At 35.0% G+C, this 9921-nt stretch overlaps 1 protein-coding gene across 1 annotated transcript; it reads left to right on the top strand.

Annotated features, from left to right (window-relative positions):
- The first annotated feature begins 1312 nt into the window (after positions 1 to 1312).
- On the top strand, positions 1313 to 9702 carry DMRTB1 (DMRT like family B with proline rich C-terminal 1). The gene is made up of 4 exons (XM_026707257.2): positions 1313 to 2357; positions 4622 to 4857; positions 6700 to 6844; positions 8874 to 9702. The coding sequence occupies exons 1-4, from the start codon at positions 1934 to 1936 to the stop codon at positions 8972 to 8974; spliced, it is 906 nt and encodes a 301-aa protein (XP_026563042.1). The 5' UTR covers positions 1313 to 1933; the 3' UTR covers positions 8975 to 9702.
- Positions 9703 to 9921: the final 219 nt, after the last annotated feature.

Raw genomic sequence — 9921 nt, forward strand, 5'->3', positions numbered from 1 at the left:
AAAACATTTGAAGAAAGACATTTCTAAGGCATGCATACAGATGTATGTGGATGCACAACTAGGGATGGCTTTTGAAAGGCTGCTTGAGAACACAGAAGACATGACTACTTATGTTCTTCAAGAAGATAGATTTCATTTGAATTCTGTGCGGGGTAGGATAAAAGCAGAAAGAAAAAAAACTACAGGAGTAGTTAACATTGAAGCAAAAGCTTGACCCAAAATTCCTGTCTATTACTATTAGATGAAAACCCTTGTGAAGTTTGAATTAAAGAGAAAATATTAAGTATGACTAAAGTACACATGCAGAAATACTTTCTTTTGCACAAGAAGTTTTGTTTGTTTAAAGTTTTGCATTTTCCTTATCTTCCATATAAGCAGCCTGCAGCCATTAAATATTTACACTTTAATACATTACTGTAAAATGCAAAACAGGAGCAGGAAAAAACACAATTCACAGTGATAACTGGAAATATTTAAATTATTAGGAAACCAGTCAGTAAATACTGATTTAAATACAGAAAATCAAATAATATGCTCCTGGAAAAAAAGGGAAAGTGGTCCTTTAGACCTTTCAAGAAATTGTTAATATGGAAGTGCCTTGGGACTTCCATAGCCCCAGTCCAGTTAATCAAAAAGCAGAAAAGCATTTCCAACGGGAATTAAACTTTATAAAATTCTGCAAATGCAGATTTATAATTAATGTACAGCACATTTTCTTTACTTATCCTTGCTTCTTTATTTGGGCAGAGTTTTTAAAAATCTAGTATGAGTTACTATGGAATTCATTATTCATATCATAAATAGATTTGTACACAAGGCACAGTCATAAAAATCCAACATTAAAAAGTCACTGTACAAGGAAACAATTTAATAATCTCTTTTCTTGTAATGTAATTAAGCACAGAATTATATATAAACTATACTTTGTCTTTGATTACTGTATTGAAATAAGATATAACTTGGGAACCATAGAACATTTTTCATTTTTCAAATTGATAAAAATAAAAATTCATGTCATAGTAATGATTACCACTCAACCCTCTAGGGCAGTTTATTGCATCTTCTAGGGCAGTTTATTGCATCTTTGAAAGCAACTTATGGACTTCTCACAGGTTCAGAGAAATAAATGTATAAATAGTTAATTTGTACTGAGAAACAGATGCATACAATGTCCTCCGAACTTGTGTGGATATCAGAAATCCCAAAAGGAAAGAGATTTGGAGTTTATGATACAATCACTGTTTAATAAAGGAAAAAGACAGCTGTTTTTCCTGCACGTCACAAGATATGAACTCATGCACATCTTAAGCAATTACTGTCTGAAGTTCAGAATGGAAACAAATGGAGCAGAATAATTCTAAGGTAGCACAGGTATCAAATTCAATTACTTGACTTGTATGTTGTATAAAATGTTCTCCTCTTTTCATCAGCAGCATCTCAATTAATACTGCACATCACAGATTCTCCACTGAAGCACAAAACTGTAGTTTGCATCCAGCTTTTTCAATCTTTTTTGCAGAGAACAGAATGTCTTGCCTTCTGCTCACAAAAATTATCTGTGGCCCTAAAAAACAAAAACTCCTTCTTGGCAAAGAGACAAGATCTGTAGGTTTTGCAGGGATGGAAGCCCTTTTCAAAATGTTGAGTTACCATTAAAACAAAGTTTCCCAGAGTAGTTCTGTCTCCAGAAATAAAAACAAAAAAGGAATTGAACTATTTTGTCACTTATCATAAAATACTATATTTTGTGAGCTGAAAACCCAGCACCAAATGTTCCTCCCTTCTTCATGAAGCAGAATTCTTCCCTTTTCCTAGGCTAGGGCCCAGGCTTAATTGCTAGATTGTAGCCATTTTTTCAAGCAAGGAGAGTAGATTACAGAGCATACCATTTTACAACCAGTGCGGATCTAGAAGAGAGAGAGAGCTGTCAGCCATGGAGAACCAAGATGGGTCTCAGTCTCTTCGGGCTCCAAAATGTTCACGTTGTCGGAATCATGGCTTTGTGGTACCGGTCAAGGGTCATGCTGGTCACTGCAGGTGGAAGCAGTGCCCATGTGAGAAATGTTCTCTCATCACTGAACGCCAGAAGATCATGGCTGCGCAGAAGGCCTTAAAAAGACAAGGACCAGACTCACCACCTAGAGAGACCTTGCCTTCCACTCAGGGTAGGCCGAATGAAGAAGGGGCAGCCATTGCTAGCAGTAAGAAGGGCCTAAAAATGAATTCCTCAGAGCCTTCCACTCATGGGTCAGTTGTGCATGAAGGAATTAAAGTGACTTCAGCAGTTAGCTCCAGTACCAGAACAACAAATAATCCAACGCCACCTAAACCAAGCTCTCCAACCTTCATAGATTTAGGTATGTGTACCAGCCATAATTATTCAAACATTGATGATTAGCTATGTCTTTTCTGTTTATGAATTTAACTTTCTACTTGTCCTGAGCCTCAGCGATGTATGTATCCTGCTATGCCAATTTATTACGGTGATGATTTGGATTATTGTTTTTTTTCCCCCTATCCAAGGGTGGTATTACTTAGCTGTTTATTTATTTATTGCAGCTATCATATCCTGCTTGAAAGCTGCTCCACCATGCTTCATTGTTGCAAAACTAAATTTACACAGCCAGGATCTGTACTATAGGAGTCAAATGAATTGCAGCAGGCCCAACAAAACACTGACCTGCCAATCAAGCAAATATAAAAACAAAGAGTCTGGAATTAATATGATTTGTACTATGTTTTTACCACATTCCTTTCAGCAAAGGGAATATTTCAGTATTAATGAAAATAATTTGCTTGATTCAGTAGTGAGATTCAATTTTTTTTACTACCGGTTCTGTGGGTGTGGCTTGGTGAGCGTGGCAGGCTACTGTAAAATCTCCAGTCAGAGGTAGTATTTGCCAGTTCTTCAAACTACTCAAAATTTCCACTGCTGGTTCTCCAGAACTGGTAAGAACCTGCTGAATACCACCTCTGGCTCGATTGCTTTTTGTATGAACAAAACAGAACAGACAAACCCTTGACTGCTGCCATCTTTTGTAACAATTTATTTTTGCATTGAATTGATATTGTGCAAGCTGTGTTTTGAAGACTTTAGAGATGCAGTTTATTTAAAGGAAGTTCCCTAATTTAAATTTCTCTGTAAAATTCAAATTGCAGTGGTTAGTTATTTTTAAATAAAATGGTTAAGATGTTAATCAACATCTTAAATACAGAAAAGGTTTAGAAAATATTATATTTGTGGAGTCCTCTGTGAGCTTGGTTGTTTTCTTGCAGTTGTTTTCTTGCGCTGAAGATGTTAGTTTATTTGGGTAACGAAACATCTGCAAGAAAACAACCTCTCATTTAAACCAGAGCTGCAAATATTCTCCTCTAATATTATATTCAGCAAGCTGATAATGAACATTGAGTTAAATCAACAGGTTCAAAATTGTTTATCAAAAGTAAACCTGAAACATTGCAAGATGTTATACTTTCCTACTTATTCAGATTTTTTGTTACATTAAAAATAGCTTATCCTCCATTCTGCTCTCCTGCTGTTTTAATTGGGATCCATGTTGTGTTCTATTTATGAATATGGATTGCCATCTACTGGCTTGATATAACATTAAATAGTATTAAGATATCTTGTGATTTATTTTTGTTGCTTGATCTGATAACATTAAGTTTTCTACCTAAGAAAAAAAATGAATTTGTTTATTATGGTTCATTCTAATTCAAACGGTCACTGAGTTATAGGTTTTTATTTATTGAAAAAATCAGAAGTTCCTTGTTTGTATAGCATTTTTGTTATTATTGTTGCTTCCGCTTCCTAATTTTGATTTTTTTTGTTACCTTTTCCTTTTTATTAACTCTTTTTCTTTGTTTTGATATTTTACATTTTTATGAAAGTTTTGATTAAAAGAGGAGGAACAATTAATTGAATTAGTCCAAACTAGAAACAGTAAAATACAGTATCACATTTTATGTTAATATATCTCCTATTCACAAATAAATAAACATTGATTTAGTTTGAATACTGTGTAATGTATGTTTCTAGCCTCTGCTTCTCTGTGACCAACAAAGGTCTCTATGCGTACTTCCAATTGATACAAATCATGAGCAACAGCTCTGCTTTATCTTGCCATTTTAAGGTGTCTTGATGTAGGGCCTTTTACCTCTCAGTGGAACAATTATGTTTATAAAAGCACTTCTTGCATTTAAGCTGTCCACTCATTCTTCAATGTTCTCATGGATATAGCTGATAGGGCACCTAAAGAGTATCTTCTTGAAAGTTTAATTAGCCAAAATGCAACACTTTCTGGGTGTTAAAATGCCATACAGACCTTTATATGTTGCTGATACCAGCCAGTTTGGTCTAGTTGTTAAGATACCAAGCTAGAAAGCAAGAGGCCATGTGTTTAAGTCCTGCCTTGGCCATGAAAGCCTGCTGGGTGATTTTAGGCCATTGACTTCCAACTCACCCTGCTGGGAAAAATAAGAGGAAAATGTGTGTTGGATATATTCCCCCCTTGAGATATTTGTTAAAAACGTTATAGGCAGGATACAAACAAACAAATAAATACTGCTAACCCATTTAATTCAGTCACCATCCATTTAATCTAACTTTTATTTTTAATAGACCATCCCAATTTGCCTCAAGAATGTATTGCTGTATGTCCAGAATTTGGGGAGAGGGACCCTCCCAAAATGTATCCTGGTTACTCTGGGATGTATCCTTATCCATTTTCAATGGGATTCACTATTAATCAACCAGCTTACAGAAGTCCATCTCCTGCACCTGTTTTGCCTCTGCAAACAAGTTTCAGACACTTTTCCAGCAATCACGGACCAGGTAGTGTTCCTGCTTCTATACCAGTAAGTATAGTTTTCTCCAAACATGGTTTAATACAACTCACAGAAGCATAACACCCTCAGATGTCTTTTGCAGTTAGCCATTGGTGTAATAATTTTGAATTGGTGGCATATTTCGAATTTTGATTATCTTGATTGTACAGTGGTAAAATGGTTATCGTGTGAGGAACAGTCAGTCACAAAGCACCAGAAACCAAACCAGTAGTATTACTGCCCCTTTCTATCTACTCTCCCATGGGAACATTTTTTTTTTTAATCAGATAGTCACATGTCCACATAAAGCAGCACCTGGCTGCATGTATTTCCAAAAATGCATCTGAGCTCAGTTTTTGGCAATAAAATGGATGATAGCGCCTGGCACTATGCTTTTCAGCATATTCACATTCCTTTATTTTTTTAAAATTAAAGAATGATAAAAGTGCCAAGGGATATGTCTGAAGAAAGATTCCCACACCTGGTTGCCATACTGGAAACCCAGTAAGTTTGGATAGTATGCAGACAAGATTGACGAATCATGAATATCTGCTAGGGCTGTACACTAATTTAAATTCTGTTGAGCTCTATTGTAGTTATGTTAATAGAATTTCCGAGAAAATCTCAGGTGTTCTACTTTTAGAATTGTCCATTTAAATTGGCTGCACATTGGTATGTCCACATCTGTCAATAGAACATTGCTTTGGATGCACAGATGATGATTTACTCCATTATAATGCCTGGTTTAGAGCCCACCTAGTTGATGAATCACAGTTACCGCTGGATTGGTCAGTTAATATAAAAGTATGGGGGAAAGGACTGAAAGTAGGTGGTTCTATAATGTCTGAATCAGAAACAGTACTTCTTACACAATGAACCTGCAAAATTTCTATAAAATGAATTCCCTCCCATGTTTCTTCCTAGTACTTAATTACAGAAATGCAAGCAAAGACATAGCAGCTAATAGTACTAGCCCAAACTGTAAAGGTAAAACCATTTTGTTTCCTCTATATATGTCAGAAAAATATTTTTGAAAAAATAGCTATCTTTTTTAAAATTAGGAATGGACTAATTACAATTTAGGAATAATTTTAAAAGTGGCAAACATACAATGTTGTCTTCTTTATTTGAAAAACATAGTATTGAAGTGTTATTTAGCTCTTTTAAATATGGATTGTTAACTATCCAATGCCATTGCTAATGTAACTGTTGCTGCTGGAGCTTAGTATCATTTATTTACCATTTGGTATGGGGATTTGGATTTCTTTTAAATGGTTGTAGGAAGTAAATGTAAAATTTGAAAATATTTTCATTTTCTTTCCAATGATAAAAATAAACCTAATAAAATTATGTATGATAAATAAAGTTAGGTTTCTGTCAGACTGACTTCCATTTTAATTGCTTTCTGGAAGCAGCTGAAAACTAAGCTCTTCTGAAGGAAACTTGGCATGTGATGCCACTGTGGCTAGGATACACACACACATACAGTATAATATTTTAATGTTTAATCTGATTGTGGCTATTTTAATTGTAATTGTGTAGTTCGTCAGCAAGATGTAGATTATATGCACTGTGTGTGTGTGTCTATGTGTGCATACAGAGATGATAGACAGAAAGACAGACAGATAGATGACAGATAGATGATAGAGATAGGTAGGTAGATAGATAGATAGATAGATAGATAGATAGATAGATAGATAGATAGATAGATAGATAGTAGATAGATAGATAGATAGATAGATAGATAGATAGATAGATAGATAGATAGATCATAGGATAATGAAATATATTTTGACCTAAATTTCACATTTTATAGCTATCATCTGCATATCTCAGTTCACCAGCCATTCGTGCACCTTTGTTTTTATATAGCTACAGGATACAGGTGGGGATTTCCGGCCAGGATACTATACTCCACTCTCACCCTTCATACCCCGAGGCTTTCTGCCAGGGATTCACTACCTTCCACCACCTCTCCAGCTCAACCTTGTGACTGAAGCTACAAAGGAAACATCTGGTGAGTAATCAGAATATTTAGTTGTGCAGCTGTTCCACTGATGTTTGCAAGGCACCTACAGATATTCTTCAACTTAACAGTTGCTTAACAACCAGCTGAAATTACAACAGAGGCTTTAAGGTCTATAAAACATTTCTTCCCTTTGTAAAATGTCATGCCATCCCTGCCCCTCAGTCACTTGACCATATTTCAGTTACTTGGCAACTGCCTCGCCTTTATGACTGATGTCCCATCATCACACTTACAACTTACAATGGGTTCACACTTACAATTGCGGCAATTGCTTAACAACTGTGGATTCACTTAACGACCACGGTGATTTGCTAGATACACATGATTAGATTTAGATATAGTCTAATAATGCAACTAGATTTTAGTAAGAAGATCAAACAGAATTCATGTTTATATTGTGCAGATTCAGTCTACCTAAATTGTTTTCTATGTACCTTCCTGTACTGCCTGCATAATTGCAATAGCAAATGCTTTTATGATCTCAGAAACCAAAAAACTATTTTTAATTATTAGCCAACATTGAGAAACATCAGCTGAACACCTGGTTCCATTATTTGTTCAAACTACAGGGGCATGTAAATCAAGCATAGGTTCATTTTAATTGTATCTTAATTATATCTGGTATTAAATCATGATCACATCACAACATGTGACTTTGGGTGATGATAAACTGTTCTCTGAAAATATTTAACTTAAATTTTAACACTTGTCTTCCTCAACCATATAAGAATAATGAAAGAATAGTTGTATAAACTTCAAAAATTGTTTAGTGTTTTACCCAAACAATTTATATTAATTGTCATATTAAATTTACTGAGAATCATTTTTAAATTCTTTTTGCACGTATAATTAGGGACTAAGTCAGAGGTGGTATTCAGCAGGAAATTTTGTGTAATTTAGAGAACCGGCAAATACCCTCTCTGACTGGCCCCGCCTCCATCTGTTCTCTGCCTCCCAAGTCCCAGCTGACTGGCTGGGTCTTTTTTTGTTGCCCTGCACAGGAGAATGGAGCTGGAAAGGAGGTTAGTGGGGAGGGGTAGTGAAGGGAATGGGGATTTTGAAGTAACCTTCCCCTACCACGCCCACCAAGCTACACACACCAAACCACGCCCATCAAGCCACGGCATAAGTGGCTTTTTGTCAACAGGAAAAAACTTTTCCTAAGTATGTGATCTAATATATTCCAAGATACTTTCTGTCCAGGAAGTCATATCATATTGCCCATTCTCATAACTAGGTTACAGGTAGTCCTTAATCCTTGAGTTAACAACCATAATGGAGCCCACATATTATGGTTGTATGTGTTATGACAGCCATAAAGCTGGTCGATCATATGACTGACCAGGTTTTATGACCATTTTTGCAGCAATTGTTAATTGAACCCATGGTTCACTATGGACCAGTTTTGCAAAAAAAAAATGGAAGTGAGTTCCAGTTTTTATCAAAACCATCATAAAATGCAATCATGTGACTGGAACACTGCAAATAGCCATAAATGTTGCTTCATTGGTGAGCACCTGAAGTTCAGTCACATGATCAAGGGGAGGAGTAATGGTCAAAACTTTGAATCCAGGTTGTAAGTACTGCTGGTAGGTCTGTTGTAACTTCTAATAATCATTAAGTAACTGGTTATAAGACGAGTACTACTTGCACTTGAAAAATGGTTCTGTGTTGCACAGCTACAGACAGTCAAATAGCTCAAATAATTATTTTCAAACTAATATTCTCAGTAATTGCCTATTTAAAATGCAAATATCACCATGCACATTTATATTTGTTTACTAGGCTATTAATATATTAAACAAATAGGAAACAAATGTATTCAAGGTGAAGTAATAAGTATCTTTGTAATACTTACTGCAGAGAGGGCTCTTCAAACAACACTCTGTAAATAACAGAATTGTGTTGTGGAGAAGAATGTGTTTTTCTTTTATTATTTAAATAATAGTCATTGAATAAAACATAAGAATTCTGTCCAAGCAGAAATTGTAGACTATTTTGTGCTTCTGTGTTTTAGTTTCCACTGAAGACAGCCAGGATTCTGCAGTTATATGTAAGCTCAGCCAAACATCTCAAGAAGATGCCTCTGAAGATTGTTCCTCATACAATGAGCAGTAAATCTTCATCATCTAAGCTGAAATATTATCTTCAAGTGCTGCCTTGCTATAAATTTTATTTTGTATTATTTTAAACTATATTCCTGCTGATCCTAATTTATCGGTCAGATAAAGTTAGAATACAGCATTTATACAGTTCTATTTGCATTAGTGGTGTTTCATGTTCACCTAATATGTCCCACTAGAATTGGTTTGTTTTGATGCCAAGTTGCAAGTTTAGAAAGATATGCCTGTATTGAAAATCATCACTGCAGTCCTCTAATTGCATGTCAGATAGTGAATGCAGGCAGAACTCAGAACTTATGTATATTTTGAGAAGCCAGATGTGCTCAATAAATATTTATGATTACCATAAAATCTGAGCACAATTTAACATATTGCCCAGCCTTAGCTTTGGAAGGAAACATACTGGTTAGCTTTAAGATCTTCAGCTTTTATTAGTTGATGTCAGCCTATAGTGTTAGTTGTTGTTTGCTCTAGCAGTCTTTTTCAACCTAGTACTATCGATATATATAGAAATTGGAATTAGGGAAACATGATACAACTGAAGGAATCAAGTAAGAAAACACATGAAAAGATTAAACTACCAATTCCTCCATGCTAAGCTCTGCTAAATTACAAGAACAAATAGTTCATTTTCAGATGCCGTGTTTCAAGTTGAAAAATGACACTAAGAAAACCTGTTTTTAGCTAATAATTTGTGTTAATTGTATTTCTAGTTTAGTTCCATTACCTGTTGTAAAAGTACTTATATTAGCCTAACTTTGTATATGTTACAATAAAACATTTTCAAGTGGTGGTACACTCTTATATATCTTTTCTTCTATGCAGATTCAAAAATTATATTTTGAAATGTGTTAGGCAAATACTGCTATTAGAAGATAATCACTAATGAGTTGATGAAGAAATGAAACATTCAAAGTAATATCATGTAGTCTCCAAATCGGT

This window comes from Pseudonaja textilis, chromosome 3, assembly GCF_049901715.1.
Source record: "Pseudonaja textilis isolate UNSWEBS1 chromosome 3, rPseTex1.2, whole genome shotgun sequence".
NCBI classification, from domain to species: Eukaryota; Metazoa; Chordata; class Lepidosauria; order Squamata; family Elapidae; genus Pseudonaja; species Pseudonaja textilis.

What these genes read in the sequence shown, in the direction of transcription:
- DMRTB1 (XM_026707257.2), top strand. Translation starts at nt 1,934, where the DNA reads ATGGAGAACCAAGATGGGTCTCAGTCTCTTCGGGCTCCAAAATGTTCA. An exon ending in GTGTTCCTGCTTCTATACCA is followed by an intron (nt 4,858 to 6,699) that starts GTAAGTATAGTT and finishes GTTTTTATATAG; the next exon opens with CTACAGGATACAGGTGGGGA. An exon ending in AGCTACAAAGGAAACATCTG is followed by an intron (nt 6,845 to 8,873) that starts GTGAGTAATCAG and finishes TCTGTGTTTTAG; the next exon opens with TTTCCACTGAAGACAGCCAG.